The sequence below is a fragment of the Lipotes vexillifer genome, unplaced genomic scaffold (genome assembly GCF_000442215.2).
Source record: "Lipotes vexillifer unplaced genomic scaffold, Lipotes_vexillifer_v1.1 scaffold230, whole genome shotgun sequence".
NCBI lineage: Eukaryota > Metazoa > Chordata > Mammalia > Artiodactyla > Lipotidae > Lipotes > Lipotes vexillifer.
This window is the reverse complement of record NW_006775143.1, coordinates 4,810,483-4,829,344: the sequence shown is the minus strand read 5'-3', so window position 1 is coordinate 4,829,344 and position 18,862 is coordinate 4,810,483. Positions and strand designations below refer to the sequence as shown.

The 18,862-nt window shown below is 51.0% G+C and overlaps 2 protein-coding genes across 2 annotated transcripts in view; both read right to left on the bottom strand.

Moving 5' to 3' along the window:
* AMBP (alpha-1-microglobulin/bikunin precursor) overlaps positions 1-7,292 on the bottom strand; it is a 14,372-nt gene extending 7,080 nt beyond the window's left edge. The window contains exons 1-6 of the mRNA XM_007449736.1: positions 7,030-7,292; positions 5,685-5,827; positions 4,048-4,124; positions 2,905-3,021; positions 2,325-2,426; positions 1,506-1,552 (exon numbers count right to left, since the gene is read on the bottom strand). Of these exons, the coding sequence (XP_007449798.1) occupies positions 1,506-1,552; positions 2,325-2,426; positions 2,905-3,021; positions 4,048-4,124; positions 5,685-5,827; positions 7,030-7,146 (603 nt within the window). The 5' untranslated portion in view covers positions 7,147-7,292. The remainder of the gene's footprint in view (positions 1-1,505; positions 1,553-2,324; positions 2,427-2,904; positions 3,022-4,047; positions 4,125-5,684; positions 5,828-7,029) is intronic.
* KIF12 (kinesin family member 12) overlaps positions 7,289-18,862 on the bottom strand; it is a 20,773-nt gene continuing 9,199 nt past the window's right edge. The window contains 1 exon segment of the mRNA XM_007449802.1: positions 7,289-7,536. Within this exon segment, the coding sequence (XP_007449864.1) occupies positions 7,289-7,536 (248 nt within the window).

Genomic DNA, 18,862 nt, shown 5'->3' with positions numbered 1-18,862 from the left:
TGTTTAAAAAAAAAAAAAAAAAAAAAAATGGCACTAAGAGATTAATAGAATAACTCAGGAATGGAGAAGCTGTGTTATATTCACTCAGGGTGAATGTCGACTCCATTAAAATATAGATCTATTACTAGATGTCTGGAAATCGTGGTGACAGAACAGAATGGGGATGGTATCAGTCTGGACAATGTAAAAGCAAAAAGGAAGAGAAGATGGAACCAAGTTTGGGAGTGAGGATGTCTGTCTTCCAAATTTTGCAGACAGCAGATATTCTCTAAAAGTATACATAGTGATGCCAGCCTCTTAAATATTAGTTCATAACCTTGACTTTATCTAGAGCGTTCTTTAAGAAGTAAATCTCTTGTGGATAATAAATATTTATTTGAAGTTTTTTTTAAAACCTTCCAACTTCAGGGCTTTCTTTTTTCCCTGTCATTCCTCACGGCTTGCGGGATCTTAGTTCCCTGACCAGGGATCGAACCCGGGTCCCCTGCAGTGGAAGTGTGGAGTCCTAACCGCTAGACCACCAGGGAATTCCCCAGGGCCCTTTTAAATTCGAGTAAAACTACAAGGAATGCCTTTTAAAATTTAGAAATAGCATCTGTAATGTAATTCCATTTAATAATAGCATATTTAAATCTGTTCCTCTATCTATCCAACCTTCCTTCTATCTGCCCCTCTCCAGGTGTATGCAGGTCAAGACTACCGGAGTAATGTGACTGCTGGTAGGTGTTGGGTGGTGGAATTTTTTTAAAACTTATTTTTTATACCTTTTTATACTGCACTGTTTTGATTCTTTATATTTATCGTGTGTTAGTTTTATAATAACAATGGTAATTTTTTCTAAAAAATATGTAAGCAAACAAATAATATGTTAACAGTGTTAATTAGGAATAAGGACATTATGGACATTATTGTCTTTTTTTTGCTTTCTTGTATTTTTTCTAATTTTCAAGAATATGTTTCTAAAATAAATATTACATGTATATATGTACTTATATACACATACACATATAAAGGTATATACACACACAGCAGTAGACTAAATTAGGATATATAATTTCCAAATAATCAGAGAAAGAAAGAATGAAGACTTAATATGGCAAAAGGCAGGAAAATAAAACAGAAGAAGGAAGCCCCGCAAATCAAAAGGCAGCACAGGAGAGTCACTGGTTTGAGAAGCTGCTTGCTCTCGGATTTGCGTTTTGGGGGGATCAATTGACTTTATTTTCATTTATTGCGTATCGAGTATCATTATCTCATTATTGAGTATGTCACTGCTTTTAGGCACTATGCTAAGACCTTTTCTAACATGTCACTGGATTCTAACAACTGGAAGGCAAAGGTAATTACCCCGTTTCACAGATGAGGAAAGTGAAATCCAGATGGGGCGGCAGTTAGCCCAATGGCAGAACATGCCCATCACTGCCTTCTCTCAACGACCCCACCTACCAGCACAGCAGGGCCTAAGTGGGCAGGGTGGGGATGGGGTGAGGGGCAGAGGTACTCACCGAGAGTGGAGTGGGTGCTGGTTCCTGCTCCCCAGGGACACACTCACCTAGGGCAGAGGACAGGAGAGAGAGGGAATGAGACCCAGACATCCCAGACCCAGACAGGCTTTGTTTCTTCCATAGAGCTAATGACTACGTGTCAGGCGGGACGTGCGCTGGGACCTGTCTCTCGTGCATTAGCCCACTTCGTGGATGGCTCCACCCCCATGGCTTGCTGCAGGTCATTTGTTGGAAAAGTGATAGACTGGTGGCTGCACCATCATCACAACCTGCATCGTCTCCACCCCCAACCACGATTTCACGGCTGATATCTATTGAGCACTTACTAGACACCAAGTGCGGCGCTATTGTATTTAATGGCTTTATTTCATTGACTCCTCACAGCAACCTCTAAAGGAGGCGTTATTATCCCCATTTTACAGATGAGGAAATGAGGCTCTGGAAGGGTGACCAGCCAGAAGCCACCCAGCTCAATCTGAACCTTGGTGGTCTAACTCCAGAGCCCAGGATCCTAACCCCAACACTCTATTGCCTCCCAAGAGGTAGCCATGGATTCTGGCTATAACCAAACTTAGACAGGTGGCAGCAGAGCGAACGCTGAATTGGGTCTACTCTCAGCTTCGCCAGGTACGCTCTGTGTGACTTGGAGCAAATCCAGAGGCCCGAGCTGCCTGTTCTATAAAGAGGGGAGGGGGGATCGTAGCTCAGCTTATCTCAGAGGGTTATGGGAAAGACGCAGGGACTGGGAAGATGTGCTCTGGGGGTCGTGAAGGATAAGACGGGGACAGAAATTGGAGGTGGGGTGGAGGTGTCACTTACCTCTGTCGGGCATCGTGAAGATGGCGTCCTCAGGGATGCCCACACCCAGGGCAACTTCCCTGAACTGCTCCAGCAGGGTTTCCCGAAGCTGTGGCTCCCGTCCTGCAAGTAGGAAGCAGGGGAGACTCCTAGAACCACAGGTACCTGGGCCGTCAGGGCCTGAGGTTATTTTGCCCAGGGAGTTTCATTTCGGGGAAGTTTGAAAACTGTTGGCCCAATTCCATTTCTTCGATACCCTTGTGGAAACCTCAGCTCCAGAAGAGGAGGAGGTGTCCCTCCCAGGCTCCCCATCTGGGTCTCCCAACTCCCCACACAGCTCTCTTTCCACTGGTTCTTTTAAGGACCTGAAGGCCCTGGAATTCTCTGGAATTTTCAAGATCAAAAGAAGAGGGTTCTACCTCAAATGGGAGACTGAGCTCTACCTCCTCTAGGGAGAGTAAATGTTTTCACCTTTCCCTTAACTGGGGTTTTGTCAGAAGGAAAAAGCAAAACTCCCTGCTCATCCCCACTCCATTTCCCTAAATCCCGGGTCTCCTCCCACCCGCAGCTCCAACGAGTGTATCATGTTCCAGGCCTTTACCATAGAGCTTGGCAGTAACGGTGGGTCCATGGCGGCGGCTGAATTTCTTGGTCAGAAAAATGGCATACTCATCATAGTTGGTGTGGACCACATAGGACTCCATGGTGATGTTCCATGCTGCATGGAAGATTCAGGAAGACAAAAAGGTCAGTGGTCAGAAGGTTTCTAGCCTGAGATCCTTCACCTATTCAGCCACACATCATCTATTCATCCATCCTTCTGTTCACCCTTCCCTTCCATATATTTATTATCCGTCTTCACTCTCTCCCTCTCCATCCATCCATCTCCTCCATATATTCATCACTAATTCAACCGCCATCATTCCATCCATCCATCCTCATCATATATCAATCCATAAATTCATCCATTTTCTTTTTCCTTCTTTTTCTTTCTTTCTTTCTTTCTTTCTTTTTCTTTCTTTCTTTCTTTCTTTCTTTTTCTTTCTTTCTTTCTTTCTTTCTTTTTCTTTCTTTCTTTCTTTCTTTCTTTCTTTCTTTCTTTCCTTCTTTCCTTCTTTCCTTCCTCCCTTCCCTCCCTCTTTCCTTCCTTCTTTCCTCCATCCATTAATCCATCAATTTATCTATTAAATGATTGATTGACTACCCCACTAATCTACCATCATACTTATATTCACTTACCATTTTTTAATTCTCTCACTCATTTATTTATCCAACCCCAAACATTCAACCCCTGACATGATTATTTGATGCATAGAGCAAATTCAGTAAACATCTTCTGGATTAATGATTAAATTCATGTCCAAGTCCCTCTATCACTTGGCACCATACACACTGTATACGGTAGACGCTTAGCAAATTTTTATCAGCTGACTGCAGATGCCTAACACGAGGACTGATGAAATCTTGATGTTATCCTTAGCATTCAGCACCATCACTCAAATTGTGGTTGAGCACGTGCATGGCAGGGCAGGGGCGGGGGGAGGGATAGAGAGAGAAAAAGAAAGAAGGAGAGAGACAAGGAGAAGGGGGGGGGAAATTTGGAGGGAGGCTAGATGACTGCAGAAAAGTGGGAGGAAAAGTTGTAGGGGCAGAGAGGGCTGAGGCAGAAGGAAAGAGAGCTTAAGACATCAGGTATCTTTTAGCAAAGGAGGGAACCGTAGATGTCTCCTTTGACTCAACTTACTGGGTTTGTGATAGAGGAACTTTCCGTCAGTGCCTGTTTTCTCATAAGCCCCAGAGATCGCCTCACAGACACCTTTCCTGGAAATGAACAAACCAAAAGGAAGGTAACTTCTGGCAGAGACCATGGTCCTGACACCCCACTCTCCTGTAGGGTCCTTCTAAATGCCTTTTTTTAAGAGAAAAAATTTGGAAAGTAACATTTCCAAATATCTGGTTTAATTCTCACACCAGCCCTGGGAGACACAAATTTCACATGAGGGAACAGAGGGACAGAGAAAGAAAGGAACTAATCCATGCTAACCTCTTGGTTAACCCAGCACTAGAAATCATCTTCCTTAAGCAAATCTGCACATCATACTTAGGCACCGTGAAGTCAGAATGATGAATTAACACATTAATTCATGTATTACTTTGTGTCTCTCTTGCCCCTCTCGTTTTCCTCATCTGAGAAATGGGGATAATGATAGCTTCTACCTCACATGGTGCTTGTGAGGATCAACTGAGATATTATATGCAAAAAGCTTAGAGTAAACACTATGCACTTATTAGGTATTATTGTTACTATGATTATTATTTATCTTATTAATATTGAATGACCAGCATCTATGTGCCAGGCACTGTGCTACATGCTGGGGATACAGAGGAGGGCAGGACAGACCCTGTCCCCTCATGGAGCTTATAATTGAGTGGGGTAGGTGGGCAGGTCAGGGGCAGATGCAGTCTGTGTGAGAATTGCCACAAGGGGCGGGGTGGAGCCCGAGGTGCTCCGAGAACACAGAAGAAGGCATGTAACCTGAACCTGGGTTGGGGGGAGTCAGGGAGGACTTCCTGGAGGAAGTGACAAAGAACCTGAGTCCTGAAGGATCCATAGGAATTAGCACAGGGAGGTGGGGAGGGGTTTTCCGGATAGAAGAAACATCCAATGCAAAGGTCCAGAGGATGGAGGGTTCCAGGGACTGAAAGAAGGTCCACTTGGGTGGGTCACAGAGTACATGGCAGAGAGTGGGGCAGGGAACAGTGAGTGCTTGGGGGTCGGGGGCAGGGGGGGCTGGAAAGCCACGTTGAAGGAGTTGAATTTTATTCCCAAGGGCAATAGGGAGCTCTGGAAAGGTTTAAGCAGATTTGAGTCTTTGAAAGGTCTTTCTGGTTGCTGGGTGACGAAAGGATTGGATGGAAAGTTGGCGATTAGAGGCGGGGAGAAGTGTAGAGAGGCTACTGTAGACAACCAGGAAAGAAAGGGAGGTGGCTTGGTCCAGGGTGGTGGCGCTGAGGAGGAGACAAGTGAACAGACTGGACGGATTTAGGAAGGGCAGGGACAGGGCTTGATGATGGATCGAATGGCAGTGGCAGTGCCGCCTCCCACCCAGCTTTCCAAGAGGGGGGTGGGGGAGAAGTGCCCTTACTGAGCTAAGGGACACCCAAGGAGAAAGGGCAGGTTGGAAAGCAGGCGCAGTGTTGGGGGCGTTGCCCTTGAGGTGGAGGTGGGACAACTAGAAAGGGCTGCCCTGGTGGAGGGCAGCAGAGAGGTCTGGAGCTCAGGGCCGAGTCCTGGCTGGAAGTGGAGACCTGTCACTTTCTAGGATGGGGTGGTGACTGAAGCCAGGGCAGGGGGTGGGGTGGAGGTGGGTTCCCACTCACCGCCAGTGAGTATTAGTCACGCTGATCTCCCCGTCCGTTGCTCCCTCTCCCAGCACCAGCGAGCTCATGGTCATCTTGTCCTTGAACCTCTTCAGCCACGGGCAGGTGGAACCCACGGCCACGTGGAACCATTTCCCGTAGATCTAGGAGGCAGCCACAAGCTCTGAGGATCTGGACCTCGAGGAAGATTTGGAGGACATGTGTCCCCCTCCCTCCTCTCAGTGACTTCTCCTAAGTGATCATCCTTGTCTTACAGGTAATCGGAGGCTACAAGTCTTCCAGGGAGGATGGAGCGCTGATAGAGGAGCTCCAGGCATGGCGGCCAGCTTAGGAAGGAGATGTGCAGGTGGGCCCCACCTCGCTGGCAGAGGGCCTGACTCTGCTGAGATGCGGGATCTGGGCTGCTCACCTGGACGGGGTCCAAATCTCCAAGCCCTAAAGTCATCATCAACCACCGCTCCCCAGAAGCAGGAGTCCTGTCTTCTACTCCTCCGGGGACAGGGTGCTCACCACCTTGCACACAGCCCATACCTCCGTGTCAGAAAGTATCTCCTTTCCCTAAGCTGCGTCTGACCCAGGGCAAGCCTGCCGCCTCTTTCTCCTGAAAGGGCCCTCAGGTCCCCGCAGACCCTTCGCCATCCGTGACCACCAGAGGCCCTCTCCTCACGCCTGTCCTCCACAACCTTCCTCATCCCTGAACATAAGCAAAGTCCTCAGGCCAGCACGGCTACAAGGGTCTGACGGAACCCAGGATGGTGGTAGAGGGGCAGGCCCCGTTCAAGGTCACCCAGCGCTTCGGGCAGAGCTGGGACCGGAGGGCAGACTCCCCACACACAGCGCCCTGCCTGGGCCTCTTAATCCCACCAGCCTGACCTCTGTCATGCTTCTCATCTCCCCATAATCCCACACGTAGGGCGGAGGACCCAGGACGGGCTAACAGAGATGCTACGAGGGAGGTGAGGACTTGAAGGTTGAAGGGCTGCGGGGTGGAGGGTCACAAAATCCTCGGTGCTGCTGGGGGCTGCAGGGCAGCAGTCGGCACCAAACCTTTTCTGGGTGGTTTCTAATCAGAGCATGGGTCCCCCTGGGAACCCGAGAGGGCAGGTTCAGACGTGAGGACCTTTGACTCAGAATGTCAGCCTGGAGGCCCACAGAACGGTGCATGCAGAATTGAAGCTTCAGCAGATCCCTGAGAGTCTGGGCAGCAGGAAGGGCCCTGACGGACCCACGCGTGGAGTTCCAGATGCGGAGACTGAGAGCTCGGGGCCTAGGACCTGCCCCTCCCCCGCAGCAAGGCCCAGCCGCTCGGACACCCTGCCATCGCTGCCAGAGAGGCCAGCCTTACCCTAGACAGGTCGAAGTTCTCCTGCACTTGGATGTCGTCGGGCAACGTCGTCACAGGGCTGGCACTCACCGCCAGGCAGGCGGTCAGCTGCACGAGCAAGGCCCCGGGACTCTGCATGGCTCCGGGCTCCTCCGCCTGGGGTGTCACTCACGGGCTCCGTCTGGGGACCGAAGAGCCACCACCTCCCTGCACGAGGCAGCTATGGACTGGGGCTGGGGAACCGGCCTGTGGCTGTAGATGACTTTGCTGTTTGCTCTGTTCAGCCGGGACCAATCAGGGCCCCAAGGCCAGGGCCAATCGATCCCTTGTAGTGGTCCAGGCCGGGGTCAGGGTCCCGAGGGGCCAGGGTGGCTGCTTCAGAGCAGCTGCTGCCCAAATGCAACCCGGTCCTAGTGCAGCCGGGCGCTAGGTTCAGGCCCCACAAAGGCTTCCCCAGAAACTCCTCACCTGTCCCAGGTGGGATGAAGAGACGGGCAGCCCCTGGCCCTTCCCGCTGGGTCATTCCACCTGTGAGCCAGGAGGACAAGCCTGACTGGCCCATTTCTCACATGAGAAAACTGGGGCCCGGGGAGAGGAAGTGACTCAGCAGAGACAATAGGGAGGTCTGTGGCAGAGCCAAGACGAGAGCTCGGGTGTCCTATCCCCAGAGTTCCTTCTCTGACTCGTGGCTTCCCACAGCCCTAGCAAATAATAGTAGAAATGATGATGATGATGTTCACAGCTTCCATTCACTGAGCACCTGCTATGTGCCAGCTGTATACCAGCACTTTACACTGGCCACGGAACTGATCATCCCCACAACGACCTCATCAAGTAGGTGCTATTTTTCTCCTTTATAGGTAGGGCGTTTGAGTCTCCAAGAGGTAAAGTGACTTGCCTAGGGTCTCCCAGCTGGGAAGCAGCATTGCTGGGAGAGGCAGCATCTGGTGGTGGCTGAGAGCATGGACTCGGGAGCCAGACTGCTTTCTGTGCCACTCACTGGCTGTGTGGCCTTGGGTGAGTGACTTTCCCTCTCAGTGCCTCCGTGCCCTCATCTGCAAATGGGGATAATAGTAGTTCCTGGTTCAGAACATTGTCACAAGGATTGATGGAGTTACACTTGTAAAGCACTAGGACAGTAGCCGGCAATGGTAAGAGCGGAATGTGTGTGTAACAGGTTGGATAGTGTCTCCCCCAAATTCATGTGCACCTGGGACCTCAGACTGTGGCCTTATTTGCATAATTAGTTCAGGTGAGGTCATACTGGAGGAGGGTGGACCTAAACCCAAGGACTGATGTCTTCATAAGAGAAGGGGGGGGGGGGGGGCGAGATTTTGACACAGAGACACACAGACACACAAGGAAGACGGCCACGCAAAGACCGAGGCAGAGATTGGAATGAGGCAGCAGTAAGCCAAGGAATGCCAAGGGCTGCTGGCAGAAGCTAGGAAGGATTTTCCCCTAGAACCTCCAGGAAGAATGCGGCCCTCCTGACAACTTGGTATTGGACTTGTAACCTCCAGAACTATGAGGAAAATACATTTCTGTTGTTTCACACCACCCAGTTTGTGGTGCTTTATTAATGGCAGCCTTAGGAAACTAGACAGTATCCGTTGCATTAAAATATTTAAATGGGAATTTTTTAAAAACCCAGGTCTGTTTGTCTCCATAGATCAAACGCTTGCCAGTGATTCTGCAGGCCCTCTCTAGGAAGAGCCCTTCTCCAGTGGTCAGAACTCCTGTCTTCATTTCCTCCCTGCCCTTGGCACAGAACATTCCACACACACAGTAGCCTCCTTGCTACAGCTGGGAATGACCCCTTCAGACAGGCAGGTCCACAAGAAAGACCCCTGCTCATGTGAGGATCCGGCAGTTCCCCCACAGAGTTGCCCCAACAACTGGTGAGTCATGTCCCTCTGTAAAAGTCGTCAATACACTCATCTTTCCAGTATCAGGAACAAGTGTGTCTCTAGTCATAATAAGTGAATGTGTTTCCTCTGCTCTGTCACTGGCAGCTTGGCTAGTGATGACATTCCCTTTTCACTTTGGCTGCCAGGAAGCTCAAAGCCATATGACAAATTTAATCATAGCAAGTATCTTGGCTTAGATTTCTGAAACACTTATCTTCCCTCTTGTTCACAAAGTTTCGCAGGCTTTTATGGTTTGGTTCGTGGTGGTAGTAAGAAGGCAGAGTCTGAATTAAGAGGAGTGCAGACAGCAGGCAGCCAGAAGCCTTGACTTGTTCTGCATGACTTTGGGTATGGCCTTCCCTCCCTGAAGCCCACTTTCCTCACCTGTAAATGGAAGAAAACAATCCCTGACGTGTCTGCCAAGAGGTCAAGTGAGCCATGTGTGTGAAAGTGCTCTGTAAACAGGCCACTGCCTCATCTGTGTGATGGTCTCAGGAGGTCTGTCTTTGGAGAGACCAGACCTGATATAAGGATGAAAAAATAACAATGAATCATGAATAGGAACAGTGCCATCCTACTAAGGTTGCCTACAGTGTACCATGATGGCTCAACCGATCTTCATAGAGGGTCTACATTATTAGGGGTGTCAACCCCACTGGCCCCAGGGGAAGCCTGAGGCCCACGGGGGTTAGAAGTATCCCAGCCTCTTTTGGACAGGATTTGCTCACCCAGCCACACAGCCTCTCCTGGGGGCGGGGGCATGCAGTGGGGGGGGTGGGGTGTGGGAAGAGGCCCAGAGGATGGGCCCAGGATGTTGATCTCTTCTCCCGCCTCCAGCGATGTTTGCTCTCCTCAGATTATTAACCAGAGCAAACAGAGAGAGCAAACTCTGCCAAAGCCCACCTGGACTTTGAGCTGCTTTTTAAAAATTAACCCCGGGCCCAAGGATGGAAGGCCGGCAGTGATCAGGGGTGCTGACCCCTCTTCCCCTTCTGGCCATCGGGGTGGAAGGATCGAGGCTCTGGAGCCCCTGTCCTCCTAGGGGACCCAGGGGTCCAAGTGTGCACTGGAATTGGCCAGGTCCCAGAACCATTTCAAGGGGAGGGCGAGGTCCTGCCTGTGCAAGAGGCCTCTGAGCCTCAGAGGTGCCCAGTGTGCAGGAAGGAATAGAGGCCTGTTTCAGATGAACACTCTGGGGCTCAGAGAAGGAACGGGACTTGTTCAAGGTCACCCAGCTTGGGGCGGAGTTGGGGGCCAAATAGGCCTGACTCCAGTGCCCAGGCTTTCCCGCATCGTTTATTCATTCATCCACTCATTCATTCACCAAACATGCACTCCATGCTTGGTGCTGAGAATAGGACGGAAGAAGTGAGAAGAAGGTAATAAGACAGGATGGTCCCTGCAGTGATGGGGGAAGCAGCAGAAGCCAGGGGAGAGACTTTGACCTTAGTAGTAGAAATTAGCCAGACAAAAGTGCATGCGTGGGGCAAGGGTGGGGTTGGAGGAGGAGGGGGTGTTCCAGACAGAGGGAACAGCAACTGCGAAGGCTTAGAGGAGGCAGATGCAGAGAGAAGTGTATCTGGAATGCAAAAACAAGCAAACAAGCAAGACCATAGGTCTGCAGCTTGGGAGACAGAGGCACGTGGGGAGAGGCAGGCTGGGGAGGTGGCTGAGGTCCAGCAGGGAGGACTCTGATGCCAGGTCAAGGGGCTTGCTTGTTATCTGGAGTATGTGGGGAGCCCTAGAGAGTTTTCAGAAGTGCTTTCAGGGCTTCCCTGGTGGCGCAGTGGTTGAGAGTCCGCCTGCCGATGCAGGGGACGCGGGTTCGTGCCCCGGTCCGGGAGGATCCCACATGCCGCGGAGCGGCTGGGCCCGTGAGCCGTGGCCGCTGCGCCTGCGCGTCCGGAGCCTGTGCTCCGCAACGGGAGGGGCCACAACAGTGAGGGGCCCGCGTACCGCAAAAAAAAAAAAAAAAACAAAAAAAAAACCATAAGTGCTTTCAGATTTTAAAATCGGCTGAGGTGAGAGGAAGCAGGGCAAGTGGGAGGCCCCGGAAAGCAACTCTCTAGGAGGAGGCTCGCCAGGAAGAAGGAAGGGGCCGCGACACTGGGACCCAGCAACTGCACAAGCAGGGACGTCAAGGACATGGGGTGGACGTAGCCAAGGTTGGGGCCTTCCTCTGCTCATGGTGGAAGAGGGTGGCAGGGAGACCTCGCCTCCTCACGAGGAGGCATCCAGCTGCGGGCCTCGCCCCAGTGCCTGACCCCGCCCGATTCCCTCAGACTCAGAGCCACAGCCCCATACCTTCATGGGGAAGCTGGAGGCGGCAGCAACCAGGACGCCATGACAGTGATGGGGGAGGGGTGTTTCTCACTGCCCAGCTCTGTCCCAAAGAGCCAGGCCACCCAGAGACTTGAGTTCCTCGTGACTTGCTGGGTGACTGTGGGGCAGTCCTATCCTTCCCTGGCCTCATCTTCCTCATCTGGGCCTCCAAATGACGGTAAAATAACTCACGTGACAGGGCTGAAGTAAGCACTGGAGGAGGGACATTTGTGAAAGTGCTCCCCAGTGTACACGCCGGAGGGATCGATGTCGTCACAGGCACTTAGCACAGCGCATGGCACCAGGTAAGGGCTCCATACACAGCAGAAATTACACGCAAGAAGGTGTGGGCATCCCGTGTCCACTAGAGGGCAGCAGAGAAGTTCTAGAAAGACCACTGGGGTTTGTCCCCATTCCTCCGTACAGGCAGGAGGCAGAGGCCTAGAGCAAAGGCCCACGGAAGTGGTAGAATCAGGGCTGGAACCCAGCCTTCCTCGCCCCAAGCCTGCTTACAACCCCGTGGTGAGTGTAAAACACTCAGCTTCTGCCTTGCCTATCCCCAGAGCTGGATGCTTAGATGGGGCCCTTTGAAAAATAGTTCGCTGCCCAGTGAATTCAGTTCTCCTGATGAACCAGAATTGGGAGTCGCTGCTCTAGACAGCAAGGGCGGTGATAACCTGAATCACCACTTGATTAAGTTCGTACTGTGTGTCAGGCCCCACGCTGAGCACTCTACAAGCATGGCTTACTGAATCCTCCCGTTAAGATTCAATCATTTTACTACAATGGTAGTCCTACTTTGCAGATAGGGAAACTGAGGCTGAGAGATCAGGTGACCTAGTGTCAATGGTCACCCAGCCAGCAAGTAGTGATCCAAACCCAGATCTGTCTCCCTGACACCCAGGTCACTCTGCTGGCCTCCCAGCCCCTTGTCCCCTGATAAACAGTGGGCCCTTGGCTGTGTTCTTTCAGACACCTGGAGCAGAGGGGTGGGTGTCTTCCTTCACTGGACCCCTCACAGCAGGAGTGAGCCTGGTTCTCCCTTCTCCGGCCAAGAGCGTGCTCTGTCTCTGCCATGAGACCTGACCCTTCCCTTCTTCCCAGCACTGTGCTGGGCACTTAGGTGCTCAACAACCACATACTAATTGACTGACTTAGAACTGTGAGTGGAAATGTAGGTCAGACCCCCAAAAAGGACCACCTAACTAGAAGACAGCTGAGGGAGACTGGGAGATTGAAATCACCGTGGCCAAATCCTTGAATCACGATCAATGAATGAGCAAATGAACAAGTGACCGGGATACTCATTGGCACAACTTAAAAGGCAAAGATACCTGTTCCCTTGCATCACCGATTTTGAATTAGTCTGTGTATCATGGCTGGGAGGATCCCCAAGGCTTCGTCCAGCAGCGTGATGGCTGAGCAGCTGAACTTTGCACCCAGACAGTCCTGGGTTCCAGTCATGGCTGCAACCCCTTCCTGCCTGATTGATCTTAATTGACCTCAACTTTCTCAACCTGAGTCTTCCCGGTTAAATGGAGTTAATAAGAGCTCATAGGGGTATAGAAGAATTAAATGATGAGCAACATGTCACGTTCTTGCTGCTTGCAGAGAGCTCAGCAAATAAGAAATGATAGCCCAGGGTGGAGGGTGCCCTTCGATGTTGTCAATTTAGACTCCTGATTGTGGAAGCGGGTGGCTTAGTCTGCAGAAGCAGCCCAGAAAGTGAGACACTTTGGAGCTCAGTGTTCTTGAGATCCAGCTGCCCCTGGAACAGAGCTTGTGGCCCAGAGCCTGGCTCCCTTTGTACCCCAGAAGAAAGGGCTCCCAAAGGAATAAACTTCCAAAGGCCTGTCTGCATTCAGGAAGAGGACACAGGCGTTTTCCTACTCTTTGCAGACTGGTCTTATCTGCCCTGCGTTAAAGCAAGACCTCAGGAGGCCTGCCCGACTCCTGGCTGACCGGGTTGACATCACCCAATATCCTTGGAGGGACTAAAACAGCTCTTTTCTGAAATCACGAGGCAAGCCAGACTCCTTGGAAGGTCCCACTGGCCTTTCTTCAATGAAAACAAATGAATCTCTCCCAGTCAGCTTCCCTGGAAGGGCAGTGGGAACACTTCCCTGGATTTTCCACTGGGTGACCCAGTCCTGAATGGCCACTCTCTCCCTGGAAGAATCCATATTAGAAGGCGCACCTTGCAGGAAGGAGTCAGCAGAGCTGGATGTCAAGTTCATGAGTCTGTATAACCAGAGTCCAGATATTGATGCAATTCCTCTCCTGGAAAACAGGACTGGCAGAATGTTTGTGCTGAAAGCATTCATTAGTAATAAAAATAGTAATAACAACCAGTATGTATTTAGCACTGACCACATGCCAGGCTCTGTCCTAAACAGTTTACATGGTTTCAATCTTTTAATCCTCGTATCATTCCCCATGAGCACATTAACTTCTCGTAGTGTAAACCAATCGTATCCCCACTTTACAGAGGAGGACTGAGATTCAGAGAGGTTAACTACCTTGCCCAGGCTCCCACAGCCATAAGTTGGGCAGACAGGCTGAGAGGAGTGGGTTTGACAAGGTTCTATAGCCTGGAGACCACCCAGAGCCCTGTGCACCACACAGAAGCGGGACGTCAGGGGTCCATTTCTAATTCTCTTGGTTCTGGCTAGGCTGCACAGAATCCTCCTTCATTGGGTAGTCTGTGAATAATTATTTTATCTTCGGAGGTGGTGAAGTTTCTTATATGTGGGAAAATAGCTTGAGAAGTCCATTCCTCTGCCTCACTAAGGACCTCTGTATGGTCTGGCTTTGCTGGGTTGTGCTGGGATTTGATGGAGACTAACTTCTCCAAGGAGGCTGCTCTATTCTGCTCAGTGGTTCCCGGTTGGATTAAAAACTGCTCCTCTATTTTCCCATCCTCTGTGGTCCTACTGTGTGGCACTTGGCATGATGGTTGAAATCATCTACTCAAGAGCCAGACCAACTTATAACAAATCCAACTTTTGCCGCTTACTAGCTGTGTGACCTTGGGAAAATTCTGGGCCTCTTCTTGCCTTGGTTTCCTCACCGTAACATGAGGATAACAGTAGTACCTACTTCACAGAGTTGTTATGAGAAATGAATGCATTACTACATGGCCAGTGCTGGAATGATGCTTGGCAACAGATAAATTTGTTGATCCTCATGCCTAGTAGACCAGGCCTGACCTTCAAGTAGACCAGGCCTGGCCTTCATGTGTGATGAGTGAGAGAGAGTGTGATCAGAGCCAGGGGCTGAAGGAAGGTTCGTGAGGAAGACACCTATGGCCAACTATTAAAGATCTTTCTTTGTTGGCCAGCAAGTACAGATGTCAGTGATGGCCAGGGGACTTGTAGGTCTGTTGCAGGGCAGGCTTAGAACCCAGATCTCCTGACGCCAGTCCTGGTCTCCAACCACAGCACCAACTTGTTTACAAGTTCCAGTAGCTGCTGCTCCTTGTTTCATAGCAAGACCACCCCCACCTGCCCAACCCCGCCCTGCCATGTTTGTTCGCTTAAAATAAAGGAAGACAAGTCTATGGAAGCTCAACAAGGAGACGGCAATGGAAAAAATAAGAGGACACAAAATATCCCTCAAAGGGGCTGAAATCAACCTGCTGTGTACAAAATTGAATAACTATGAATTGGGGCAAATGTGTCATTAGACAAAGGGAGGAAAGACCTTGAGTGAGAGAAAGCAGGATGCGAGAGAAGGCTGAAGCAGATAGAGGGATGTGGGTAAGATATGCTTGGCAGTTGCATCTTTGGTTGGAATAAACTCTTATGTTCTCTCCACTTCTCGGGGTTTATCTTGGGGTTGGTCATCGAGATGAGACCTTATAGCCTCTTAAACACAAGCATCAACAGGAGTGCTTTTCCTGAAGCTTCTCTTGTCCTACCGTAATGCTTTTAGCCATGCTCCCCATTCTGCATTGGCTAAGAGTTGGAGTCCCCAAGGATCTGGAGAACTCAACCAGGCTTCCAGACGTCTAGGTTGATCTCTAGATTTGTCAGCATTCTGGAAACTAATGATGGCCTTCCAAGCACCGGTAAACATCCTCACCCCCAGCCAAAGATTCCGGAAAATCCCTCCCAACTTCTACGCAAACTTTTACAATTTCAGAGAACTCTTCTAGAGATTTGGAATTCTGGGAAATTCCTTCAGTGCTTCAGGATTTCCAAGAGCTGCCCCCAACTCTAATGTACCAGAGATCCTCTTCAAAGTTTGACGGTCCTGGAGAACTACTGCCCTATTTCATGGGGCTGGAGAACTTCCTCCAATTCCGGCATTCTGCAGAAAGCTTTCCTGTGGAATCTACTGTTCTCAGTAAAAACCACAGGATTTGAAGAGTCTTGATACGTTACTGGGGTCCGATGGAATTCCTCCAGGGTTAGGGATTCTGGACAAGCTGCAGTTCTTGAGTAAGGAAGCTGATGGGGAGATGGACGCATGGTTCATGTGATGGGGGTAGTGGGGACTAATCGCCTTGAGTCCTGAATCTATCTCTGGGAAAGTAAGTAGGGATTTTGCTGAGCTGGAACCAGGAAACCGGAACATCGTGGCTGGCTCCAGCGGGAGAAGGAATTGTCCAAACGAGAATGAACCGGCAACAGCCAAGGTCCCCCTGGGTGGTCCCTGTCCATTCTTCCCAAGGCAGCCAAGGAAAGCTTTCATGCTCAGTGCCAGGGGCCTCCTCTGCCTGAGGCTAGAGACCTCCCAGCAAGCAGGGCCACATTAGAGTGAGATAAGGGCTCTGGGGAATGGAGGAGCCCAGGCTCAGACCTGCCGAGCCACACAAGCTGATGTGGCATCAAAATTACCTAGCGTAGAAAAAAGTGGCTTTACGGCATTAGTTTGGCTTGCCCTCCTTCTACCCTTCAGGTCTCTGCAAAAATGTCACCTGCGTGAGACTTTTCCTAATCTCCCTATATAGAATTGCACCCGCCCTGACAGATGGACCTCCCCGCTCTGTTTTGCTCCATAGCATTTATCGCTATCTGACTTCCCATGTGTTTTGCCCAATTTCTTGTTTCTTGTCTGTGTTGAGGGTAAGGCTTCTTATGCTTTGTTCAATGCTGGCCCAAAGTTGTTTCTCAATTTAATATTTGTTGAGCAAATTGTTTTGAAACCCAGATTGTCAATTCTGTCAAATTGTCACGTTGACTAAAAGCCGCTTTTGGCTAAATTATCTGCAACAGGCGAAGCCTCGTGCTAAAATCTTTCCAAATGTCAGTGGATTTAATCCTCATGACTGTCCCATGAGGGGCTACTATTCTTGTATCTATTCTGCAGATGAGGTGACTCGGGCTCAGCGCAGTTAAGTCACCTGCCCAGGATCACTCGTGGTAAGTGATGATGTTGAGACTTGAACTTGTGCTGTTCCGTCTACAGACTGAACCCGAACCCGCCCACCCTGCCTGGCCCGGTGCCTGTGGTGTCTGGCTGTCACCCCACCGCCCTGGGCTCTGCCTCCATGGACTCCAGCCTTCTACAAACACCTCTAGTCACAGTCACAGGTCTTGCCTTTCAATCCGTGGCCACTAGGGGCTCCAGCCAGGGATGACCCTGACACACCCAGCTTCAGGGCCCAGCTCTGCAGAGAGGGGCTCAGGAGTCAGGGACCTGGGAGTGGGGAAGCCTCCGAGAGTCCCAGGAGCCTGCCCCAGGTCACACTGCACACTCAAGTGTAGCCTGGAGACACCCTGCTTTTATCTTTGGGTCCTTACTTACTTCCCCCGGGAAAATAGGGCATAATTAGGGAACATTCCCTGGGCTAGTTTCCACAGAGGTGGGTAAAAGAGTGTTGGGTCTTTTGTTGCTTGGTCTGGCGCTGGGGAGTGGGGTGGGGGCAGTCGGGGTTGATTTTCTCAGGCCAGGCCTGTGGGCAGGTCCAAGCACTGTTCCAGATGATGGATGCGACCCCTCCCCAGGCGCCCTGATTCTTCCCATCGGCTCCCTGGCTTGTCCTCCGGCCTCCGCCTGCCCCTTCCCCAGTGCTCCCCAAGCCCATAGCTTAGGGGTTCCCGCCTGGGGTCTTGCCTGAGCCCAGTGCCCAGCGCCCAGGTCTCAGGGGATGCCCAGCCTGAGGCTGGCTCAGGTACCGCTGGTTGGGGCATCTCACCTCTCCCTGCACTGATCATTTCATTGGTCTTCCACCTCCAGCTCATCCTTACCAGTTAGTCCAACTGCCACAGTGGCTAGTGTGACCTAAATGCAGACCTAAGCTGGTGACTCCTTAAGACTCTTCTGTGGTTCCCTGCCATCCTCGAGACAAACCCCAACTCCCAATGTGGTAGACAAGGCCATGCACTTCGTGGTCCAGGCAACCTTTGGAACTCTGAGCCTTTGCCTCTGCGGCCCCTCCACCTGCCCTGGGCCAAATGCTGTTCACCCTCTGAAACTTAATCATGGCTCTCTTTGGCAAACCTTCCCTGACAGTTTCTGACTGGGTGACCCTCTGTGCCTCCACTGCCCTGGGATTCCCCCATCAAAGCACATGTGTGAGGTTGTAAGTGTCTGTCTGTCTGTCCCCCACCAGACTGTGAGCTCCCCAGGCAAAGCCAGCTTGTCCCTTGTCTGTCTTCTCTGTCACCTTGATTTACAGTTGTTGCCAGTGGTGTCTGTTGAATGAATGAGTGAATGTATGAACAAACAAAGGAATGAGCCACGTGGGTCTCAGTTTCCCTAACTATAAAATGTGAGTTAGGTTAGCCTCGTGGCTCTTTCTGCATTGAGGTCCTCCCACGCACACCCCCAGTTTCTCATGTCACGTCTGGAGTTACCCCTGATTGTAGATCCACTGCATCCTGTTGGGCACTGTGCTGGGAATCATGATATTCGTAACCTCCTTGACCCTCATTTAGAGATCAACAGGACAGAAAGCCATGTCTAATGGACTGAAAACCAGAAAGTGGTCCAGGGAGGATGCAGGGCTTGCCCAGGGTCTCAGAGCCGATCTGCGGCATCAGAATTCAGGCTTCATGATCCCTCCAGCACCAGGACACATGCAGCTAGGACAGAGAGTGTGAGCCCCTCGGTCCACCACCTGCCCCAGCTCAAGGCCAAATCAGTTTCCCCCAGGCCTCCTCCATGGAGATGCTCACCATTCAATTTCCCCATGCCTGCCCAGTGGCATAGAGTAGTTGCTCAATGAGAACTTGTATAATACATGAAAGGAAATGGGAACCTGAAATATTCCTCATCAGAGGGCAAGGGGACACACACCTCTGCCAGGAGTCCTTGCCTCCTCTTCCTCAGAACCCCCCAAGAGCCCCTCCTCTCTGGGATTCCCTCAAGGGCAAGTCAGAGGACAGGACCAACCAGACTTAGAGCTGATGCCTCTCTTTATTCATTTATTTCACCACTGCTACCTGGTTTCTCCTGAATCCGGTCTCATTTCTCCTGGTCTAGGCTGGCACCCTCCCTTTGCTTCCCCAGACTGCCCCATCAGCCTCCACCCCCGTGCCTCAGGAACTGCCTTCTGCCCAGCCCAGCTGCAAACTGGAGCAGCAGCTGCTATATCCCATTTAACAGATGGGGAGACTGAGGCCCAGGAGTGCAGAGCACAGCTCTAGGTCACATGGTGGTCTCCTGGGTTCGCA